Source organism: Colobus angolensis, unplaced genomic scaffold, assembly GCF_000951035.1.
Source record: "Colobus angolensis palliatus isolate OR3802 unplaced genomic scaffold, Cang.pa_1.0 Scaffold7, whole genome shotgun sequence".
Taxonomy (NCBI): Eukaryota; Metazoa; Chordata; class Mammalia; order Primates; family Cercopithecidae; genus Colobus; species Colobus angolensis.
Genome location: NW_012120709.1, coordinates 6,146,840 through 6,172,204, shown reverse-complemented (window position 1 = coordinate 6,172,204; position 25,365 = coordinate 6,146,840). Strand labels below are relative to the sequence as shown.

The 25,365-nt window shown below is 34.7% G+C and overlaps 1 protein-coding gene across 2 annotated transcripts in view; it reads right to left on the bottom strand.

Moving 5' to 3' along the window:
• CNTN5 (contactin 5) overlaps positions 1-25,365 on the bottom strand; it is a 1,321,567-nt gene that overhangs the window by 512,998 nt on the left and 783,204 nt on the right. For both annotated transcript variants that reach the window (XM_011926604.1, XM_011926603.1), the window contains 3 exons: positions 24,925-25,146; positions 2,052-2,175; positions 1,766-1,941 (listed from right to left, as the gene is read on the bottom strand). In XM_011926604.1, coding sequence (XP_011781994.1) covers positions 1,766-1,941; positions 2,052-2,175; positions 24,925-25,146 — 522 coding nt within the window. The remainder of the gene's footprint in view (positions 1-1,765; positions 1,942-2,051; positions 2,176-24,924; positions 25,147-25,365) is intronic.

Sequence of the window (25,365 nt, the reverse complement as noted above, 5' to 3'; positions counted from 1 at the left end):
GTCTTCCCAGAAAACCTAGGACAGTCATATGGGTATGTAAAATAAATAGCTTTCTGCTGTAAACACATGCAGAAAAAGCTGGCATAATTTGCTTCCACAAAGAGAAAAACAAATGACATACAGGCTACACCTAACTGGTATACCTTGTATCAGATACTGTAGGCCAAAGTGTAAGGTATCAGCCATTAATATTTGTGAAGCGTATTTTCTGGATATGCGGCATCTATCTTGAAAAGACTATTGAATAAAGGAGCTATTATGAGGATTATTTAGTTTATTAGATTACTTTGTTAATTGTGCATAATGTAAACTGTTAGGTTCTGTGATACACCACATAATATTTTCCAAAATAAAAAAGAATCTATTTAGGCTGCTATCTTGGTATCTTTGGCGTATGTAAATGTACCTATCTGAATTCCTTAGGCAAATCTACTTTAAAAGATGATATTTACATTTTTCTAGGACCTATCTTGGTGCTCCTCAACCTGTATTTATTATCAAGTCTTTATTCTTTCCTTTTCTATTTCATACTTCTTTAATAGGGTGTCTGAATTCTGGGTTAATTAGAAATGATACCTGAGAAAGATTATATAGAGAAAGATCAATTATTACATTCTTCCAGGTGTAATTTTAATTTAAAAATCATTTCATGATCTCTTATGTAGCCAATACAATTACAGTTTAATTATTAATATAAAGATTCCTGGTCTTTCTCAGTATTTTTTAGAGATCCTATCCTCAAGAATGTAATTTCAAGTAGGATTACTTACTAAGGAATAATAAAATATTTTGCCTATTAGCCTATTTTTAGTCTATTGTAAGTTCTCATTGTAAGTAAAATAATTTCAAGAGTTTTTAAGAATAAATATATTCAGTTAATTATATATACACACATTTTCTATTCTTTCTTTTTTTTTTTTGGAGACCGAGTCTTACTCTGTCGCCCAGGCAGGAGTGTGGTGGTGCAATCTCGGCTCACTGCAACCTCCACCTCCCAGGTTCAAGCAATTCTCCTGCCTCAGCCTCCAAAGCAGCTGGGACTACAGGCGCCCACTACCACACCCGGCTAATTTTCAGTTAATCGGGTATATTATCTACTTTAGAAATGCTTATATTCCTGTGTGTGTGTGTGTGTATGTGTGTGCGCGTATCTATCTCTGTATAGCCAGATATGGTATCTTTTTTTGCAATACAAAATTGGGACATCTGGAAGACATAGTCAAAATCTAAAATATTAGCATTTCAGAGGTATTTTTTGCTACCTGAATATAACCAGAATTTTTAGAATATGCTATCTTATATTCTTAGAAATCCATAGCAAATGGTGACTATAGTAGATAAGACAATAGTAGGTATTTTAAAAAAGAGATGGAGAGAATCAGATTTCAAAAGATATTTGAATTATAAATTTTTTTCTCAAAGAAAGCTTAATTTGAACTCAAAGACTTAAAAATAATACACAATAAGTGGTGTGTTTCAAAATACATTGTTATGACTTCTAGAACTTTATCTACTTTAATGAAAAGGACTTTGACCTCTCAGGCTAGTATATCAGGTTTATTTTGAAGACAGCACATCTTTCAGAAAATTTCAAAATACCCCAAGAAGAAATGAACTGTTTGCATAATTCAAATTCTTACCATGTCTTACCGTGGTTTTACCACATTTAAAACTTTGAGATCTAAGCTTTTCTTTCCTGAACTAAAGTTTAAAAATCCATACTGTATACACACATATATATTGAAAAATGATATATTTTACTCACAGGCAAACTGAAGTATAGCGTCTCTACTAAGAATACTCCCCAAAGTGTTGGTTGCTAGACACTGATAATGACCAGAATCCTTTGCTTCACTTGGATTGCTTATAATGAAGGTGCCATCTATCAAACTGTAGCGATAATCACTTTCCAGATCTATTTCTGTTCCATTTCGAAGCCATCTTAGGAAAAATCAGAAGACAAATATGTATAATCCTCTCTGGGAGTGTCAGAATATCACTGATGGAAAGTTTTTAACGCTTAAGAAAAATGATTAACAGTGAATTCCTACCTGTAACTGGGAACTGGATTGCCACGAACTTCACAATTCAGTGCTACCTTCTTTTCATCAGAATCAGTTGGAAAAATAGTATCATCTGGTTCTTGTACAAAAACTGGCCCATAGTCCACACTTTCTGTAAAGACAAAACAGACACGTTTTAAACTTCGTTAAACTAGCAAGATATTTTGTGTTTTTTTCTTTTCCGTCTTACCTATATTCAAAATTCTTGCTCTTTTCTTGTAATCAACAGATAAATTCCCAAAAGGAATAGCTAGAAAATTGCATTGTTTTATTAAATTGTAAAGAACCAAATGTAATTTTTAATCAAGTAAAAATGCTGTTAAAGATATAATACATAAAAACAAATACCTCAGATATTTATATTTTAAATATATCTGTTTTCATTTTTCAAAATCAGACTAAAGGATTATATTAAGCATAAACATAATCTTAAAAAACCTGATAGTTTGCTAAACTCTTAGAATTCTAAAAATAATACACACGCAAAAGTAATACATTAATATTGTGTCACTACTCAGCTTAGGAACTACAGGTATGAAAATGTTGGTCCTTTTGCAATTTGTTAATATTCTTCATTAATTCACTACATTTAGTGCTAACAATTCTGGAGTGTAAAAAAATGATGTAACGTAAACAAAGGTATTTTCATGGAATAAATAAGACATGCTTTCACAAAACACAGCTTAATTAAAATGGCAAAACTTTATACAACTAAATAGTCAATAAGATCAGAAGACAAAAGTCATAAAAGGAGGTGGAGGCCAGTGGGAAGAGCACATAAATTTATTGCCTACTATATACCGGGTACTGGATTCTATTTTAGTTAGCTAATACTCAGAGATATTCTGTGTGTGATAAAAGTAATTTGAAGCTAATGAAAATTTCATGAAGAAAGTAAGACTAAAAATGGACTTTAAATGTCAACTTGGACTTAAGTTTTAGACTAAGTCAGCTGGAGAAATGATTAGTAAACGTACAGAGGAGCATACAAGTAAGTTATTTTAGCCCATGGTTATGTAAGCATTCAGAGCATTGTGTGCATATCTAAGATCTATAGCATCCTGAATTGTGAATTTTTGAAAAAGTAAAACTTTTTGTGCTTAATTTTCATTGATCATGAATTTGATCATATAATATCCCTAGATCAAGTTTCTCAGTCTCTGCACCACTGACATTTTGGGACAGATCTTTCTGTTGAGTGGGGGCTGTCTTGTACATTGTAGAATGGTTAGCAGCATCCGTGGCCTCTACCCACTAGATTCCAGTAGCATCTCTCTCCACCATGTAATAATAAAAAATGTATCCAGACACTGTTATATGTGTTCTAGGATCAAAATGACCCTTGTTAAAAACACTGCTATAGATAAAGATAGAGAAATGATTTCAGGAAAGACGTATTTCCCATACCTGTATTAAACAGAAGTTTATATCTTCTGCAGATAATCACAAGAAAATATTAAGAAAAAAGTATGAAAATAAATGTTCCAGGAAATTTGAGCTAAATAAACTTCTGGGAAAAGATATACACCTCATATTTAGAAGAACAAATTCAGAGTCAAATGATTTGCTTTCTTTAAATATATTATATCATATTTTGTTTTGGCGAAGTAAAACAGGAGTTTTCATAGTATTCTAAACCAAATAAAAACCGAGCACTCACTATGAGCATGTACGGGCAGATATTTTGAGTCCTAGATAACCTAGATGCAGGATTTGTTTTTGTTTGTTTTTCAGAGTCTCACTCCCACTCTTTCTGGAGTGCAGTGGCACGATCTTGGCTCACTGAAACCTCTGCTTCCTGGGTTCAAAAGATTCTCCTGCCACAGCCTCCCGCGTAGCTGCAATTCCAGCTACCATGCCTAGGTAATTTTTGTATTTTTAGTAGAGACAGGTTTTTGCCATGTTGGCCAGGCTGGTCTTGTACTCCTAACCTCAAGTGATCCACCCATCTAGGCCTCCCAAAGTGCTGGGGTTGCACAAGTGAACCACCTCAACTGGCCTAGCTGCAGGTTTTTTAAGCTATAGCAAAATATTACACCAAAATAACCAAAATGTGTTTCACAGTACCAAATTATATTGCTGTCAATTAAAACTTTTATTCAACATGGAAAAGGAAAATAGATGATTTAATAAATAACTAGAGAAAATTATTGTCAAAATTTTATATTTGTTGTCGAATTATGAATTTATAAAAACTTGGAAAAATTTTAAAAATTTTTATGTCAAAATTTGTATAAATCACATTTTAAGAATTAACATGCACAATTACATTGTGAATAACCGTTTCTGATCTTTACACATTAAAACTATGATTTAAACATTAAAAATACCTATGTTGCATAAAATTCACATATAATAAGTATGTGTTATATATTTATACAATAGACAATCCTTGAGCTTTAGATTTGGACACAGTTAGGTTCAAATTCCAGTACTAGTATTTTTTAGCCATGAACCAAACATCTTTGATTATCTGCTACTCGTGTATTATTTGTGGATGATAATGCCTACTTTACAATATTAGTATGAATATCAGTTGGTATTAACATTTGCAAATACCTTGTATATTGCAAGCACTGAATAAATTGTGATCAATAATAACTAATATTTACTTTTAGTATAATTACTATATGCCAGACATTATGCTGAATACTTTTCATGCATAATACCACGAAACACTCACAATCACCATTGGCAATAGTTAGTCCTTTTATCTTAGAGATGACAAAACTGAGACAGAAAACAATTAGCTAAATCTACATAGGAAATAGCTGGGTGTGGTGGCTTACATCTGTATTTTCACCACTTTGGGAGGCTGAGGTGGGGGGATCATCTGAGGTCAGTAGTTTGAGACCAGTCTGGCCAACACGGTGAAACCCTATCTCTACCAAAAACACAAAATTAGCTGAGTATGGTGGTGCATGCCTGTAATTCCAGCTACTTCAGAGGCTGAGGCAGGAGAATCGCTTGAACACTGTAGGTGGAAGTTGCAGTGAGCCGAGATCGCTCCACTGCACTTCCGTCTGGGCAACAAGAGTAAAACTCCATCCAAAAAATATATATATACATATATATGTGTGTGTGTGTGTATAGAAAAGAATTGTTTCAATTTGGAAATAATCTGTTTATTCTCTGCTACAAAGAATGACGAACTTCTCAAGTATACTTCTTAAATTTTCTCAATTTTATCATATTTTACAAAATTTCTTATTAATAGTTCTTATTATGAGACTAGATACTTAGTACCTTCTCATGATTTTTCCATTTCTAAGTTCCTTATTTTTTACCAAAAAGAAGCTCTTGTATGCCGTATTACTTTTTGCATAGTCAAGAATATATCTATTTTGCCTTTATCATTAAGAGACAACTTGGTAGATATCAAATTACATGTTCACTACTAATTTCACTAATGATTTTGTGTGTATTTTTCCACCCTCTGGTAACATTGGACATTACCATGGTGAAGTAGTCTGACTCCGGTCTGACTTTCATCATTTTTAAGTGACCGGATTTTATACATGGACACCCACAGGACTCTTTACCCACCCTTGAATGTCAATAATTTTGGTGGATATGTCTTTTTTTTTTCTGTGACTCAGATGGCCTTTTTAACTTTCAGTCTTATGATTTTTTCAGGAAAATTTATTTCTCATTTGCTCTTTTCTCCTCAGACCAATTAGACATACCTTGTTTTTTCTTTAAAAAAAAAAAAAACATAGTTTTCTCCATAAACTGTGTAATGACTTCTATATCTTCTTTTTTATTTGACTTTGTTGAGTTTGGTTGCTATATTACTATCTAATTAGGTGCAACTATATTACTACTAATAAGAGTTTCAACTCTTTAATCATTTTCTCTTCCATTTGTTTCCTGAGCTCCAATATTTATATATCATTTCTTCTGTTATCTTATATCTACTTTGGTTTCATGTACTGCTTCTTTAAACTGTTGTTAGTAATGTGATTATCTGTAATATCTGAATGCATAGATGTTATGTATCTGTATTAACCCAATTTCCTTTTTAGAACACCTGCGTGGTTCACAGGGCAATATCCTCAGGTTAGGAGTCTAACTAGAATTTGACGATTTCTGAATCTCTTGCCTCCTTCCCTCTGCCTCAACTTCAATGGTCCTCCCAAACAAAAACTTAGATTGAAAAAAAGAAATATTTAAGGCTTGTCAGAGTAGTTCTTATTTTAATGCCTCCTTCCAAATGTTCTGAAGTATCCTGAGTCATTTGTCAACTTTTACACAGACTTCCTCAACCGATTAGTTTACATTTATTAATGAACAATTGAGTACACATTTCTTTTAAGGGCTGGATGACTTACCATTAGGCAAATTGGTATTTGTCCTGAAGTCTGAGGACAAAGGCAATTGTTGGATATTTCTTTCCTCATTATTTTCAAGTCTTTTTTCCTTGTTTCAATGAAGGTAACCTTTTCATGCTTCCTTTTCAATCTTTTAATTGTATTTCAAAATAATGATATAAAGTAAACATGCCTTTTCTACCATCTTTAGACCAATTAACTTGTGAAGAATTTTCCCAAAGCTACTTGGGATAGTTTAAAAAATATGTCTACAATTTCTTTGATAATCCTCCCTTCAAGGACTTGAGCTTTCTTTCTTTCCCCATGAGTGTCAGCTTGATTTAATGACTTATTTCTAACTAAAAGCAAAAAGTATACTATATTACTTCTAATACTAAGTAATGCAGCTTCCTTCTGGGGTACACTCTCTCTCATGGGTCACTCCCTCAAGAAGAAGACAGTTGCATATCCAAAGGATACTTTTCCAGACTGTGGAGAGGCCGACATATAAGGAACTGAAATATCTGGCTTCGCCAAAAGGCAGCAAGAAACTGAGGCCTACCAACAATCACACAGGTGAATTTTTAAGTGGATCCTCCCTTTGTGGAGTTTTCAAATGAGAATGGAGCTATAATTGATAGCTTGACTGCAACCTCCTGAAAGACCTTGAGCCTGAACCTCCCAGCTAAGCTACTCAGATTTCAGACTTGAAGAGAAAATGCTTCACTGTTGTTTTAAGTTGCTAAGTTTTGAGGATTTTTTAAATATAGGAATAGGTAACTAATAAACCATTTTCCTCTCCCTATATTAATTGCAAGAAAATTATTTTAAAAATAAAAAATAAAAAAACAAAAAATAAGAGATAAAAGTATCATTTACAAAGTGTGATACTGGAGAAAATAAAAATACCTTATAGATGTTTGATTTTTATGCTATCATTCAGCCATAAGCTTTCAGAACTGGAAGAAGAATGATTCATTTCAGGCATCATTTCTAAAAATCTCTGTGGGATCTATATCCAGTCTTAGCTCCAGTAAAATGTGAGGTCATAACAGATTATCGTCTGAAAATGAAGCTCATCTTAAAATTAAAACCATAAATTTGTGTCCTAGATGAGGACAGTTTTTTACTCAAGTCTACTCCATAATAGATGTACTTTACTCCAGATTTTCTGGTAATTACATTTACCTGCATGTCAATATAACTAACTCATAGAAATGGTCATATTTTCTATATTTTATAAACTTCATATTTTAAGATTAAAATATTTTAATTTAAAAACTTCGTATTTTAATCTTAAAATATCTTTTAAGATTAACTTAAGGTACTAAGAATACCTTAAGTTCCACTAATAAAATATTATGAAAAATGAGAAATTAACCAAAATGAAGTTTTTACTTTTAGCTTTCACTAAAACAAATCTGTTTCTATATAACCCACAGAACTGACCTTAAATAATTTTAACCATAATCAATTAATAAAGAAGTATTTCCTAAGAGCCTACTTTAAACGTGATGTTAAAATTATCAGAGTGTAATTTTAATGTCATCATTATCACGTTATATTTAATAGGTTTTTTTTAACTCACATGTGACAAGTACTGGCTAAATGCTCCCTAATCCCATTTCCTTTTCCTAGCAACACTGGGACACTTTACTGGCCTTTTTTAGGTTTGACATGGGGCCATGTCAGTTAATTCTAGACTGACATGTTGTATGTACAATCCAGGGCTGGCTACAAAAAAAATCACGCACGACCCTTTATCCTCTCTCATTTGTCAATTCTCTAAAGGTAAAGGAGCAGAAGATGCCAATAAGGCTTTAGTAGATATCAAAGATATTAGATCAACTGAATGTGGTTCCAAAACTTTCCATACGGAGAGTACCTCGTTCAACAACTAAGCAGAATGTGATGTGAATACAAAAGAAATACGTTATTGTGTTAAAAAGTAATTTGTTACAGTGTCCAGAGTTTCTTATGTTGACTAATACTATATTAAAATAAAATCATTTTTAACTATTAAAGAAGATGAAATTTCATCAGGAAACAAAGTTCATTGAACTGTATATCATCATCATGTCAGAGGCGTTTGAAACAGAGCAACTCCATCATGAATAGGGGCTGGGAAAAATGAGGCTGAGACCTACGGAGCTGCATTCTCAGATGGTTAAGGCTTCTCAGTCACAAATAAGACAGGAGATAAGCACAAGATACAGGTCATAAAGACCCTGCTGATAAAACGGGCTAAAGTAAAGCAGCCAGCCAAAATCCACCAAAACAGAAACAGCCACGAGAGTGACCTCTGGTCGTCCTCACTGCTACACTCCCACCAGTACCATGACACTTTACAAATGCCATGGCAAAGTCAGGAACTTACCCTATATGGTCTAAAAGGGTGAGGTTTGAACAAACCACCCCTTGCTTAGCATGTAACCAAGGAATAACCATAAAAATGGGTAACGAGCAGCCCTTGGGGCTATCTGTCTATGGAGTAGCCATTATTTTATTTCTTTACTTTCTTAATAAACTTGCTTTCACTTTACGGACTTGCCCTGAATTATTTCTTGCATAAGATCCAAGAATCCTCTCTTGGGGTCTGTATCTGGACCTGTTTCCTGTAACAATTAGATTACAGTCTTGCTGATAACCATCTTCTCTAGTTCAGACCACTTCATTGCTTACTACTTAGCTAGCATATATTTCCAGGCCTACGGCCTATGACAGGAGGTATTTAACCAGTCAACCATATATTTAGCTTGACCAGTTACAGTACTCCAGTGTTTTAAATTAGCTTTCTACTTAATTCTTGAGCTCCAAGCCTTCTTCATATGGCCATATTCTGAAAATCGGTTTTCATCCTTATGTTTCCATTCCTAAATCCTATTGTTAACCCTTCTAGAAGGCCCAGTGCTATTATGGATACATTTATGTTGTTTGGGTGCTGCTGTGGCTCTTGTTTTGGATTTTTAAGTGACTGACGTTTACCACAGACTCAGGTAATTAAAAATCTGACATTATGTCAGCTCTTTCACCACTGACAAATTTCCAGCCACATTATTTGCCCTTTCCCTGTTGCCTCACCTCTGGGCAGGGTCAGAAGCTGGGCACCTCCTGCCTTGACTCCAGGGGAGAAGTTTACACCACACAAACCCTGGCCCACATAGGAACCCTTATCCCAACCCTACCTCACAACCACAATTAAAAACCCAAGCCACTCATTACTTTCTTCACTCAGGCTGTTTTCATACCAATGTGTCTTCTCAGAAAGCCTCCTGTTACAAAGAATCAATCTCTTCATACACTTTTTGAACCCATGTGTCATCATCAGTTTCTGCTTCTGAACCAATTTTAGGTAGTGACGGTACTGATCTTACCCACCACAGGGCAACCACATACAGCAAAGTAGGACTCAATAAGCTGGGTAAAGGACAGAGTCTCCTTGGAGGGGAACATAAAATTTTTGAAAGGAGTTTGCATCATGGAAGCAACAGGTCTTCAAACAGTTAACTGAAAAATGGAAAGTAGACATACAAGAAGGGAAACTCCTGAATTACTCTGGATTGCTCTCTTGCAGCTTTATAGCAGAAAAACAAGGTATCAATTAAATGGCTAGGGCAAAATGGTCTTGACTATGGAGGCAAGCCAAGAGCTAGCTGTGGAGACAGTCTTCTGGAGTAGCATAAATCAGAGATGTTTAAACTAAACTTGGAAATTATAAAATCATATGTATGTACTCCTGTTCCTCCCTTACTCTTTTGTTATCCCCCAGCCTTAGCAGTAACCCCGTCTATCCTAGTCTCACCAAGTTGAGAAAAACAATATGAAATGGAGCAAAAGTACCTTACATCCATCTAGCAGTTTCTCAAAGTTTTTGAATTTTAACTATTTTATACTCTCCCTTTGTGACTGTCAGATAAAATTAATGAATATTCTAACTACCTGCAAGTAATTCTTTTAAAAATGATTTTAAAAGGACAAATAAAGGTATAGTCGTTTACTGTAAAATTGTGGTTTGGTTTTTTCGTTTCTTGAAGTAAGGTCTTGCTCGGTCGTCCAAGCTGAACGGAGTGCAGTGGCACAATCATGGCTCATCGCAGCCTCGACCTCCTAGGCTAAACCAATCTTTCTACCTTAGCCTCCCAAAGTGCTGCAATTACAGGCATGAGCCACTGTGCCCAGCCTAAAATAATATTTAATTCAAAATGTACATTTTCAGTATGTACGTTTTCAGAATTATAATAGACAACATAAAGAAGCAATCAGGAGCTTTTGTTCACAAAATCCCCATGAATGCAGCATCTACAAATGGAAACTAATCCAGGTATCTAGAGTTAGTGACTCAAAGTTCACTGGTGTTAGGTAGTATGTTTTCTAAATGGACAGAAACCTCTGGTTAAGTTCCGAACAAAACTAAGCATAATCTTGTAATTCGTATAGTGTTTGCATTGAAATATCCACTGTATTTAAAAATACCACATAATATAATATCAAGTAATATGATATCAAGTCAAGATTATTTTACCAGATAATTATAAAGAGAATTTTCACTCACAAAAAATGCCTGCCAGGACACTTAAGAATTCTGTGCTTTGCAATCATAGGACATTTAGAATTCCTGGTCTCTACTTTCTAAATGAAAGTAATATCCTTGAATAGCTGAGACTACCCTCACAAATGTCTGAAACACATTGAAGGAGGTGGTGATACAGCAACTGAGAATCACTGACCTAGAGCAAGAATCAGGAGACGATGGCTGCCTAAAGTTAGCCTGCTGTTGGCAGGAGTCTTTTCTGAGAGGATCTTGAACAGGAAGATCCAGTTCTACTATAAATTATGACTCTGGAAGTCCCATCTCCCTATCGCCAAGTGAAGTTTCTAGGAGCAGTAGTACAGATGCTCTTCAGCTTATAAGACTGCACCTCAATAAACCTATCATAAATTGAAAATATTGTAATTAAAAAATGCATTTAATTCAACTAATATACTGAACATCAGAGTTTATCCTAGCCTACCTTAAAGTTGTTCAGAACACTCACATTAGTCTCCACATAAGCAAAGTCATCTAACACAAAGATTATTTTATAATACAGTTTTATCATCTCATGTAATTTACTGAAAAACTCTACAGAAAGTAAGAAACAGAGCGGTTGTATGGGTTCTCAGAGTATGGTTTCTACTGAATGCATATCACTTTCACACAATCATAAAGTTAAAAAATTGTAAATCAAACTACCTTCAATTAGGGATTGTCTGTATATTATCTTGTTATGCAGACAATAGTTTCCTTTATAGAGTCCTGCCCTAGGATCAAGTTATTGTCTGACTCTCTCTAACTCCTTCCAAAACTTCTGCCCCTTACTGATAGGCTACCCAGATACTAACTTTAAAACTTCCTTCCTTCCAAGACATTTTAATTATCATCCATCTGAGACTCCCGCAGCCAGGTTCTCTCGGAAGGCTTGCTTTTTGGTTTTGGATCACTGTTTCGACTGTTTTCTTGCATCATGACCCAATGTTATCATGTCTCCCTCAATTCTAAATCTGCCTTTCAGGTTTAAATCTTCTTTTTAAACATCAACTTCTGTGCTGATTTTTCTCAGGGATTGCATCTAATGCCAGGCTCCAACCGTTCTGCCTGCTGGTTAGCTGTAATTTATGACTGTGATTAGCTTACTCATATAATGTAATGTAAGTGTATCAGTAATATCATATAAAGGAAATAGCAGCCTATCATGCCCAATAAAATGTTAAGAAATGCCCTTTTAATGATCATTAGTATATTCCATGTGATGATTTGAAGAAATTTTGAAGTGTTAACCAGAAATTGTATTTTATGAGGCCATAAATAGTTACAAGGTGAGAAAAACTTTTTGCACCATGTATCTTAGATGAATTCTTAAAGAAATTGTCCAGATCTTCCTTTAACTTTCAGTTGTCTTTCAACACTGAAATGAAGTTTATGAAACTTAAACAAGTATCAACCATAAAACTTCCAAGAATTTCTAAGAATTGAAGAGCATTATTTATTAACAAGCATAGTGATGAATGTTTCATGGGTAGTGTAGCATTTCATTGTACACAAAACTTAAATAAAGTGCAAGTCTAATAGGTTTTCATCACTTTCGTACAGCTATAAAAGATAGGTCAGAGGATGCAGTAATGTTATCACTTATGAAAACAATCAAAGTGCACCAACTCCATGTGTTAGGGTGATGCCAATGTAACTGCAGTTTTTGCCTTGCTGGGGTTTGCCACTGGATATTGGGATGCATTGTTAAATGTGGTTATGTTATATATCATTTTCATGGGCATTTCTTGCTTTTTTGCTAATGATTTGTTACTTTTTTTTTTTTAAACTATGGAAATGATGTTAGACAAAAAGCAAATTCAAGCAGTACTCTTATTCGAGTTCAAAATGGGTCATAAAGCAGCGGCGACAACTCACAACATCAGCAACACATTTTGCGCAGTAACTGCCAACGAATGTACAGCGCAGTGGTGGTTCAAGAAGTTTTGCAAAGGAGACAAGAAACTTGAAGATGAGGAACTCAGTGGGTGGCCATTGGAAGTTCACAATGACCAAATGAGAGCAATCATGAAAGCTGATCCTCTTCCGACTACATGAGAAGTTGCTGAAGAACTCAGTGTCAACCATTCTACAGTCATTTAGCATTTGAAGCAAATTGGAAAGGTAAAACACCTCAGTAGGCAGGTACCTCATGAGCTGACCCCGCCCCCCCAAAAAAATCATCATTTTGAAGTGTCCTCTTATTCTATGCGACAACAATCAACCATTTCCCTATCAGATTGTGACGTGCAACGAAAACTGGATTTTATACAACAACTGATGACGATCAGCTCAGTGGTTGGATGGAGATGAAGCTGCAAAGCGCTTCCTTAAGTCAAATTTGCACCAAAAAAAAAAAAAAAAAAAAAAAACATGGTTACTGGTGATCTACTGCTGGCTAGATCCATTATAGCTTTCTGAATCTAGGTGAAACCATTACATCTGAAAAGTATGCTCACCAAATTGATGAGCTGCACCAAAAACTGCAACGCCAACAGCCAGCATTTGTCAACAGAAAGGGCCCAATTCTTCTCCACCACAATGCCCGGCTGCATGTCACACAACCAATACTTCAAAAGTTGAACGAATTGAGCTATGAAATTTTGCCTCATTCACTATATTCACCTGACCTCTAGCCCACCAACTACCACTTCTTCAATCACATCAACAATTTTTTTGCAGGAAAAATGCTTGCACAACCAGCAAGATGCAGAAAACGCTTTCCAAGAGTTTGTCGAATCCTGAAGCACGGATTATTATGCTACAGGAATAAACAAATTTATTTTTCATTGGCAAAAATGTATTGATTGTAATGGTTCCTATTTTGATTAATAAAGATGTATTGGAGCCCAGTTATGATTTAAAATTCATGGTACAAAACCTCAATTACATTTGCACCAACTTAAGATTCACAGGATGCCAAACCAATAAGTCATCTTGTTGAAGGTGGACATTATTCTTTTCTCCTTTCCAATTATAATCCCAAACACACTATTGTGTTCAAAAATATTTAGTAAATATCCTATCATGGTGTAGAAATTCAGCCTAAATTCGGATTTCAAGACAAATGAAGCAGTTCTTAAATAGATGCCTTCTTATTTAAAAATATTTGTAAAGCTCCCAGTAACCATGCACCACTCTAAGTGCTGAAAGAGAATAAAGAAGAGACTATGAAATGGTATCTGCTCACATCACATATACTTAAATTGGTGAAAAAGCAGGTAAATATAAAATAATAAATGGCTCTAAAATTAAGACTACGATAAGAGAATAAAATCAAAGTTTTGATGAATGGTCGTAAGACTGTAAAGTTATTATTAGAATGGTCTCAATTTTTAAATTGGGGAAACTGGCATGATGTATTTTACTTAGAATGAGTGTCATCCAAATAAAATACACTTTCCCCCTCCGAGACAGAATTCTCATTTTCATAGAAGATCATTTACATTTTGTGCTTGTGTCTCTAAAACAATTTATCAACAAAAAGTATTTTGAAGAAACAACAGAAAATTGTCACCAAAGGGGTTGCTTTGAGTCAGGATGCCACTGCCCACATGCCAGGTCAAATCTGGTAATAAATCATGTTAATGATAAAATTTAGCCAAAAGTACTGACAACATAAGGCAACAAATTTGTAGATGCAGGAATCTTCCAATTGTCAGAAGACAGTGCAAAACATTTTAAAAGCCTGTGTAGACACAGAGGCTTTATAAACTGAAGATTGTGTTTACCACTGAGGGAATTAAAAAGAGCAAAATTATGTGCTTAGCTTTAGTAGAAAAACAGTCTGCTTCCTCTAAGGACCACCATTTCTCCACCAAAAACAGCACTGCAGTCTCTGAATCTCAAGAACATGCTCCCCGCCTCCCCCCCGCCAAAAAGAAGTCTGAGCTATCTAGTTTGAATCACTCTTAATCCAGACTGCCTCTATCCAAAGATGAAATATCTTGACCTAACCATCTCATCACAAGTAGAAGAATGAAATGCACCCAACACTTAATTGACTCTTACTAAAATCATAACAATAAAAACAGATGAAGTCAAGAACCAGTTTATATTTATAGAGGGAGGAACAGGTATAGTGTCAGTTCTGGTTAATAATCCCTGCCTATGTCCCCTGAAAGTATATATCCTGTATATGTCTGAGGTGTTAACTCATAAGGGCTTTCAATACATTACCTTGAAATTTTTTAAATTTAAACCTTGGTCAATTTTTTGTGTCACTTAAATGTCACTCTGTACTCAAATAACTACTTTAGAATAATTATTAACAACTCAGCTGTTCCTTTTTAAACCACATTATACCTCTTAGGTCTATGAAACGTTTGCACTGACACAATTTCAAGGGATCAAAGCTATTATCCAAAATAACAATATCAGGTTGAAAACAGAGTAGATACTGAGGGCTTTTCCGGTTGCTCAATGCCAATGAGCAGTACTCACCTTTCTAGGTACTGTTCCGTTTCTCTTCTTTCTTTTATGAGACCAGCTCACAAGTTTTTATTCATTGACTATATGCATCTCCTCACCTCAATCAAGTATCAATGACTAACTACTGTGCCTTTCTTGATTATTTTATATTATAAAGCCTAGGGATGATCAAGGTACAACATTTGAATTCTCTTTGCCTAATATGGGCCAGTCCACAGTATTCACAACCATGTTTTCATTGTCATGCAACACAATAATTCTGAATGCAGCCTTTTTCTATACTCCCTAAATGTGGCCATATGTATAGCAAATTATCAGATTAACCTCTATGCAAATATTTTTAAGTACATTAGAGTATGCATTTTCACTATTTCAGATCACTAAAAATTTTTTTTTTTTTTTTTTTTGGAGACGGAGTCTAGCTCTGTCGCCCAGGCTAGAGTGCACTGGCGCGATCTCGGCTCACTGCAAGCTCCGCCTCCCAGGTTTACGCCATTCTCCTGCCTCAGCCTCCGGAGTAGCTGGGACTACAGGCGCCCGCCATCTCGCCCGGCTAGTTTTTTGTATTTTTTTAGTAGAGACGGGGTTTCACCGTGTAGCTCAGGATGGTCTCGATCTCCTGACCTCGTGATCCACCCGTCTCGGCCTCCCAAAGTGCTGGGATTACAGGCTTGAGCCACCGCGCCCGGCCGATCACTAAAAATTTTGATGCTTCTTTAATTGTATCACCAGGGAATATCTGTTAAAGAATAGAGCTAATAAAATATAACCAAAAGCTTCTTTTTTTTTTTTTTTTTTTTTTGGTAAGTCACACTTTTCAAATATCACAACACAATCACTAAATTTGCTCTAAATGGAATATCTTTGGTTGCTAAAATGATCTAACTACCATGATAAATAACAAAGTGGATTCAGACACGATGTTTTCTAATTCTCACCGGAAACAGAATATAGCAAGTACAGATACGTTCCATGAATATGTGAATATTAGAAACAACAGCTCACATTTAGATGGGATTTGTCATTGTTTAAGTGAACTACTATAATAAAATTTAATATCTGTGACTAAAATACATCATCAGCATGACCACTGAAGATAAAGGTACATGATTTTAATAATGTAAATTCCCTTGAGGGTAGTAAAATAATACATGCAAAGTTCTTTTAGTTTTCCATATATCTTACTTAAATTTAGATAAACGATTCCATGATTATGCATGTGTAAACAAAAACTATTTCATATTCACTGATACTTAACTTTCTATTTAATAAAATACCGCAGGGTATCGACTATAATTTCAAGGTGTTTCCCCTTTAAAATTTATGTTCAGTTAATTGATATTGTAACAGTATTAAGAGGTGGGACCTTTAAGACATGATTAGGCCATTACTGTTGCAATTGCATTATCCATTCTTGCTCTCACTCTCTCTGCCCTTCCACCTTCACCATGTGATCATGCAGCAAGAATGTTCCCGCCAAATTCCAGCACTTTGTATTGGACTTCCCTGCCTCCAGAATTGTGAGCCAACACATTTCTGCTCATTTTAAATTACCCAGTCTGTGGTATACAGTAACCGAATGACAAAATGGACTAAGAAAGAATGCTATCATTAGTTTACAAAGAAGCAGCAGCCATTAGATAAAGGTTCATAAAGTTTTTTTTTTCCACAAATTACTTTTATAATGAGCTATTCATGTTACTGATTTAGTACTAGACCACAATCATTGTACACATCTCTGAAGATCTATATAACTATTATTTTATTCTATTTCACATAGAAAGCATAACACATATGAATGTGCTATATAGTCAGGATACTTATCAAATACTTTCAAAACTTTAGAGATTAAAACAATAATAACTGTCTTGTGATGAGTTAATGTACAGCTTCCACACAGTGGATGGCCAATATCTCCTACAGAAAAAATTTGAAAAGTACATCTTCATTTAATAAACCTGTACAGATGTTTTATGTTCACTGTAATCCTATTCTAAATATGTTATTGACCAATTAAAGAAAAATAGTTGAGAGAGCTGCATAAAAAATTGAGTCAAAAACATTCAGAAAGCATTTTGAGTATTGTTATCATTATAATATAGAGAGGTAAAGTAATTGTATAAAAGGGGCATTTAAGCTACTTTTTAGAGCCAATCTGTTTATAAACCTCTAAAAATATTTGTTAAAAATTTGGAAACAAAGCTATGTGTAAGTTATTACAGATATATACTTTGTCTCTATGAAGACGTTTCTGGGCCAAAACACACCTAACAAAAATATTTGTTATCACTATATGCTGCTCGTGTTTCTACTGGAATTTACTCTAACGAATTAGTCTAGTCTTCTTTTACATTTTACCTTTTAATTTAATCCCACATGATTGGAATTCTATAATGGATTCAGGCTATTGCTGTTGTAATCTTGAAAACATTTCAGGACAAACAGAAAACAATTAGACATAATAAAACTTAAAAAGAACCAGTGAATGGATAGGGCACAGTGGCTCATGGCTGTAATTCCAGCACTTTGGGAGGTCAGGGTGGGTGGATCGCCTGAGGTCAGGAGTTCAAGACCATCCTGGCCAACATGGTGAAACCCTATCTCTACAAAAAACCACAAAAATTAGCTGAGCGTGGCAGTATGACCCTGTAGTCCCAGGTACCAGGGAGGCTGAGATTAAAGAATCACTTGAACCCAGGAGGCAGAGGTTGCAGTGAGCCAAGATCATGCCATTGCACTCAAGCCTGGGCCACGGAGTGAAGCCCTGTCTCACATTAAAAAAAAAAAAAAAAAAAACAAAGTCAATGAAGACAAGCGCTCTGACCAAATACACCTATGTGGAGACACTCTAGTAGAATACAGGGTGATAAAGTATTATTTTCTCTTTATCTCTGCTACTACTGCTTTCCTTGAGATAATTATCAGTTTTTTCCTTTATAAATGTGAAAGCATCTTTCTGACCTCCCTTATTTCCTTCCTCCTACGACAGAGACTTTATTATTATTATTATTTTAAATCTGCATGCTCAGAGGTCTCTCGGGCAACTGCTGCTAAAAAGATTCCACTGATTAATCGAGGCTTGCTGTTAATACTGATAAAATTTTTAGACTCCTTAAAAAGAAGACTAAGTCTATTTATAATTTCATTGCAGCCATTCACACTTTGCTACAAGTATAATACATAACATGCAGGTCCTTAAACACAGGAGTGTGCTCTCTTACCTCTTTGCCTTTGAACACATGATTTATTTTATCTGTAATGTACTTCTACACATGCAATATATTTTAGATCCAGTATCACTTCCTCAATTTTGATTCACTTAATCATACAACACAGGTTAGATTTGATGCCTCTCTTCTATGTTACCAAATAATACTGTATATACCTCTGTCACGATACCTGTAACAACAGGTTGGATGTCTTTTGTGTGTATGTATGTGTGTCAGTTTCTGTGAACATGTGAGGCTACAGTACTTTGAAAGGTGTGGACCTGCAAAGATGAAAGCAGGTAGATAGAGCTTCTTGACTGTGAACTTAATTAAGCTATTCCCAGGCACAGTGACTGAATCTCAATATCCCAAACAGAACTATAATGCCACAAAATGTCATTATAAGAACTGGTTCTTATCTAGAGCTCGGAAGGACAAGATGGCAGTGACCATAAATTGGTTAAAAATAAAAGGAGAACACAGAGTTGAGAGGGGGAAAATAAAATAACAAAATACTTCCTTTCTGTATGTACCTGCAAAGAAAACCAAAAATTACAACATAGATAAAAAGTTCTGTGTTGCAAAAAAAAACGGGCAGAGTCAATAACAGGAATAAGAATTTATTCCAGATAAAATACACTTAAACTTCTATCTATCAGTACTTTAAAATAAATATGCTTAAGATACTCCAAAATACAAAGGCAGGAATGGACTTCCTTAAACTAAATAAGCAATTATAACACACCAAAAGTCTAGAAGAATAGATGAATCAGAAAAATAGCTGGATTTTGCACATTTGAAAAAAAAGATGTTACATTTTCTTTGAAATTATATTTCTATATTATATTTTCTTTTGAATTGTCTCATAAGTGCTGGGTCGACAAGCAAAAATAAACTTTTAGAAAGCACATAGTAAAGGTACAAAGTGTCAAGCATTAGAAATAAACAACTTCCACAGGGCAGTCTATTAACAAAGAAAATAATAACTAGATTGATAACACACCTGCCTGCTACAAAAGAGGCCAGCAGATATTTAAAGTATTAAGGGAACATAACTATCAACCCAGAAATTTTACACCCTGCCAAATCATCTGTCACTCAAGAGTAATGACAAAATAAAGATATGTCCAGACAGATAAAGACTAAAATAGTTTGCGACAGTGATATCCTTTTTAACTACAAAATGTGCTTTATCCAAAAAGTGACACAGAGAGAAAAATTATAATGGAAGAAATTATGACTATAGATACTAATGTTACAGAAAATATAATTAAGTATTGATTATTCAACATATTTTTGTAAATAAGGGAAAATTAGCAAAAGAAAAAACAGTAAGTACTTAAAGCATGCAAATATTTTAGGTTTGAAAAAATAAAATTATGGAATAACATTATACTTGGGAAATTTCTTAATTTCATTATTGATAACCACTATAGACTAAGTTAATGGTAATCACAAAAGAAACAGTTATATGATGCAAAAAAGATATAAAACAAGAGAGGGGAATTAAATGTAGAAAACAATCTATCTAACAGAAAGCAAGGGAAAAATGAAAACATCCTAAAGAAATCAAAGTGTGTGGCAGATACCGGCTACTTTTAACCAAACCTTTTCTGTGGTCCTCCTAACCACACAGCTGGCTATTTTTACAAGCAATTTTCCCAAATACAGTATCTAACACATATTATTAGACAAGGCCATATGAGCAAAAACAGAAAGACAACAGAAACAGAGTGATGGGGTTCTATATACCAACTTAACAAACACTATGCTATGCTTACTATGTTATTGTTTTCTAGGAGACAAAAACTGTATGAGATCTAGGAATAAACTTAACTGAAGATGTGAAAACTCTTTTCGAAAACATTAAACCATGTTACTGAAGGATTTAAAGTATGTTTGAAAATATATGAGGGAGTGCTTTCACAAATTAGTGGAGATCATTGACATTAGTTAAATACATAGTACTCCAAAAATAGAAAACAAATGAAATCAGGTAATTACCTTGTATTATATACAAAAATAATCTCATGTAAACACCTAAATATGAAAATCAAAATTTACATTAGAAAGAAAATAAAAATTTAAGGTAAAAAGGGTTTTTTTTTTTTTAGGATATGAAAAGCACAGACTACAAAGGAAAACATTGCTATATCACATTACACAAAAATCAAAAAATTCTGCTTAACTAAACTTAAATTTTATGTCAAAAAATACTGAAGCAAATTTGGGAAAAGATTAAAGTTTAATAAAGTTAATAGACACGGTCACAAGAGGCTTTCATGAAGTATTTCCTTTATATTTTAAATATTTCACAATTTCTAATGTAACGAATAGAGTATAATGCATTTAATATAAACTGTGAGCAAGTGGTAGGAAGACTGAAATTTTATCTCTTCTAATTGCAGCATTTGCCTTTTTTTACAGATTTTCTCTGCAGCATCTGTTTATGTAACAAATAGGACTAAAAAGCAGGCCTTGTACAAAATATAAAGGAGAGCAAAGAAGAATGCATAATCAAGACCTGAATAAACAAATCTGGGCTGAGTGGAGAAACCGGCTTCCTAGAAAAGAATACCAACCTGTGGAGATGATCACAAGGTGACACGGAAACTTAAAATACAGGAAACACGTAAAGGAAACTTTAAAGCGATGAAACTATGAGAATGATTTTCTGCAGAAATATAGAATTATAGTAAAAATAGTAGAAAGGAAGCCCAGAAAATGAACAAAGATTATGTGTTGATTACCTCCCAGCCTTTGTGGGTCAGGGAAGCAGGTGTGGCTCAACCCTTGCTCTGTGTCTTTCACAAGGTGGGAAGCTGTCTCATCCCAACATTCGAATAGGTACGGATACAACTAGTAAACTCACTCACGTGACTACTAGTAGGATTCAAATTCCTTAGGGGTGTTGGACTAAGTGCCTCACTTACTCTTGGGCTGTTGGCCAGAGGCCATTCCCACTGGGTCTGTCAATAGGACAGCTCTCAGCATGAGCTGATTTCCATCAATACGAGCAAGCCAGAAAGCAAAAAAGACAAACAAGTTGGAAGCCAGTGGCTTCTGTAACCCACTGTTGGGAGTCATATCCCATTACTTTATTTATAATCTATTCTCCAGAAGCAACTTAATAGCCATAGGCAACAAAGTGAGAGATTACATTGTAAATGCCAAGAAGTGGGAATTACTGTGAGACATTTTAGTGTCTAGTCACTACAGGTATTATATTTATTTCAGATTGTTTCTTTCAAGAAATAAAGTATCACTAACTCAAGATAATGTATATTCCCTCTCCTGGTACTTACTTCCTGCTCTCATTCTCCGTTTGTCCTCAGTGGTAAGCACTGTAGTCAACTTGCTATCTCAAGTTCATGTTTTAAAATTATACCGCTTATGTGTATCCATAAGTAGGATATATTTTTCCATTGTTTTACGTAAGTGATATCAAATTATATATAATACTCCATAACGCACCTTGTTCACTCTCTATTTTGAGGTCTATCCATTTTCTTTGTATTCACTTTAACAGTTTTAGTTCTCCATTAAATTAAAAAAAATACAATGTATCTGTTCCCCTTTTGGTGGACATCTGAGTTGTTTCCAACCTTTACTATTAGACATATATTGCAGTAAAGATGCATTTTATTTCCTTGTACTTGTATGGGAAGGTTTCTCCAAGTTGTATATCCGGAAGTGGAATTGCTTCCCCAAATTGCTCTGCAAGCTGAGTCTTTATATTTTTCATAAAAATCTTTGCTCTGTCTGGGGTATTTCTTGGCTTAACTCTGAACAGGAGTGGGATGATTTTCTATTCAGGCTCTGTTAGTTTCCTCATTTTTCACAAGAGCATGTCAACCTCAGCTTTACTCTCTATTAAGGCTAAAGGGAATTACCTGACAAAAGCCATATGTCAGACTCCTGTCAGAGAGAAAGAACTCAAAGTCGAATCTAGCTAAGATTTATAAAATGCTCAGAAGAGAAAATAGCAGTTACGCAAGATTACTTGGAAAATACTCAGATTATCCATTCTTCCTGACACTCTAAATGTGGATTAAACTAAATTAGCAGAGGACTAACTTATATTAAATTGGTTCCCAGCCCAGAGCCTTGTGACTCAGTATCATCCACAGACCAGCAGCATCATCATCACATGGGAGCTTTTTGTAAGTGAGATTATCTTACTCTACCTTGATCTTTGAAGGCGTGTCTTATTTTAACAGAGGTTTTATTTGTAAAGATTGAGGAGCACAGTTTTAGAGAATTACTTCTTCTCATTTTGTTGTTTCTGTTTGGGTTGCATCTGCCTTTATTGAAACAGATGAAACTCATTATCACGGGTACAGTAAAAGTCATGTTCAGGTCACTCGCCATCACATCAAATAAACTCTTAATGAGGATTTTCCAGAAAAAAAAACTGTCTAATCAACATGTCAGAGAGTTGTGCTTTTACTGAATAACAATTCCATTTTAATGTTTGAAATACTGTGAAATAGGTAATTGACCAGATTTTCTTTCTTTTCTGGCTAATTACCCAAAACGGGACCAGTTCACAGTAGGTGTATAGGCATTAATAGTAGACACCTTGAACTGGTTGGTCTCACAGCTGACTCCATTTTATGTCCCATTATTTATTGTTCTCATTATTTCCATGGATTTGAATTCATACTTATATTTACCATTGTGACCACTTTAACTGCCATTTGACACTAGAGAACAAGGAGGCAGAACACTAGTTAGGTGAAAATTATACCAACCATAAAAGTAGATCATAGTTCTGATCACTCAATTTTCTACCTTACTGCCATTCCACAAGATAATAATGCCTAAAGAAAACAAATCCAAACACATCTCTGACTGATTACGTTTCATATTAGGCTTAAGGGTAATAGTTAAAAACTCACATTAAGTATTTTGGAAAACAAAACATTTTTGGAATTCTAACAAAATGCTTACATATAATTTAGATGCCAACACTATGAGAAAATGCTCCACATGGCAACAATTGGTATAATCACAAAGGATAAGTTTGCCTGCACCTGGCACCACAACCTAATTGACATTCTCAGAATCTTTCCAGTATCTAAGTTCCTCCAAAATGTATCTTTGAATGTTTACTCTTTCATCAGTCATAAATGAAATGTAGCCTAAGTGTACTAGTCTTAAAATCATTGTTGATGTGAATAAAAATTGGCTATGATACCTAGTAACAGTGCGACATTGTGAAAAATACTTATCTGTCCCAGAGTTTTCATTTCTATAGAAGGCAGTAACAGCATCTACTTCATGTATGTGTTGAGAAAACTGAAACCCATTTCTATATAAAACACACTGGACAGAGACTAGTAATAACAGGTGCCAGTTTGTCTTGCTATTAATGAGCCAGAAATTATTTTGTCGATAGATCCAAAAACGATAAAGGTAGAGAACATCTAGAAAATGTTCAAACTATAAAGCTAATAGCTGTAGATCAGTCTTTAATTTAACTTATATCTTAGGGTTGGATGTATAGATTATTTCTTATTTTCTATTAAGTAATGCTAAGCATATAGTATATATGCTATATACATATCATTATGTGCTCTGTTTATTATTTTCTTCCACAGAATACACTTCCAGAAATAAAACTACTGGATTGAAGGATAGGTCTGTTTTATGTTTCTGATATTCACTGTCAAATTGCCCTCCCAAAAATGTCTATTTTTACTTTCAGTGTATGAATGCATTTAGTCTTAATCCTAAATTAGAATTGGTAAAGAGTGCAATTAAATAATAATGCACACAAATCCTTTAAAGATGTTTAGAGCATAAGACTAACTTACAACCAACACAGCTTAGCATTCCTCTCACCTTGATAAACTTTAGACAGGTTTCTTCATGACTATAGTCTTCTAATCTCCCTTTCCTTACAGCATTTACTTTATAAAGCTGCAACTACAAATGTATTCTCTGCCACTTTGAGATGTAAATAGTCTTCCAGGCTCTCGTCATTTTTATAACCCAATAATGTCTGTCTCAGGGCCTGGGAGCTCTCCATTTGAAATGTAACCATCAAGAAACAGGGTCTCTATCTCCCAGTCTCTATGAGAGGGTAGTAGCCTAACTTCAATGAGCACCAATCAATAAACACAGATGGCCTAGTCACGTTAACCAGTATCTCCCCTATCATCCTCCAATTTTCTACTAGCTCACCCCAGCTTTAAAAACTCTCCTGTTTTCATTTTTAGCAGAGTTGAGTTCAATCACTCTCTCCTATTGGAATAGTCTTGATCTCTACTGCAACAGTCTTAAATCAGTCTTCTTTGCCTCCTTTATTCTATCTGGAGCCATTTTTCTTTGACACTTACCATCTTGTTTGAAGGCATCTGAGGAATGATAAAGATTGATGGGGGAATAATAATGCTGAGCTGCCCCTCGCCAACTAGGTGAAGAAGCACTCAGTGTTCCCAATGGAGGGCTGCTGTATCGTGGTCTGGTTTTTGAACCAAAGAGAGATGAAGATGAACTCTTCTTAATTCTTAACAAAGTGGCATATGAAGTGGAGAGACCAGGAAGAGCTTTTGAATATTCTGTAAGAGAAAAAATACAGTAAAATCTGAATTTTGAGGAAACTGTTTTATTCTTATGAAAATTGTTTCTTTTGAAGACATTACTGAAAACCTTTGGAGCTGCAAGCAAATTCAGATTACAGTGTGAGTGTGAAAAACGTTACTTTCATATTTTTTAGTAGTTTTTGAAAATTATACTAGTTGTAATATTGAGGGGAGGGGAGGGAAGAGGGGAGGGAA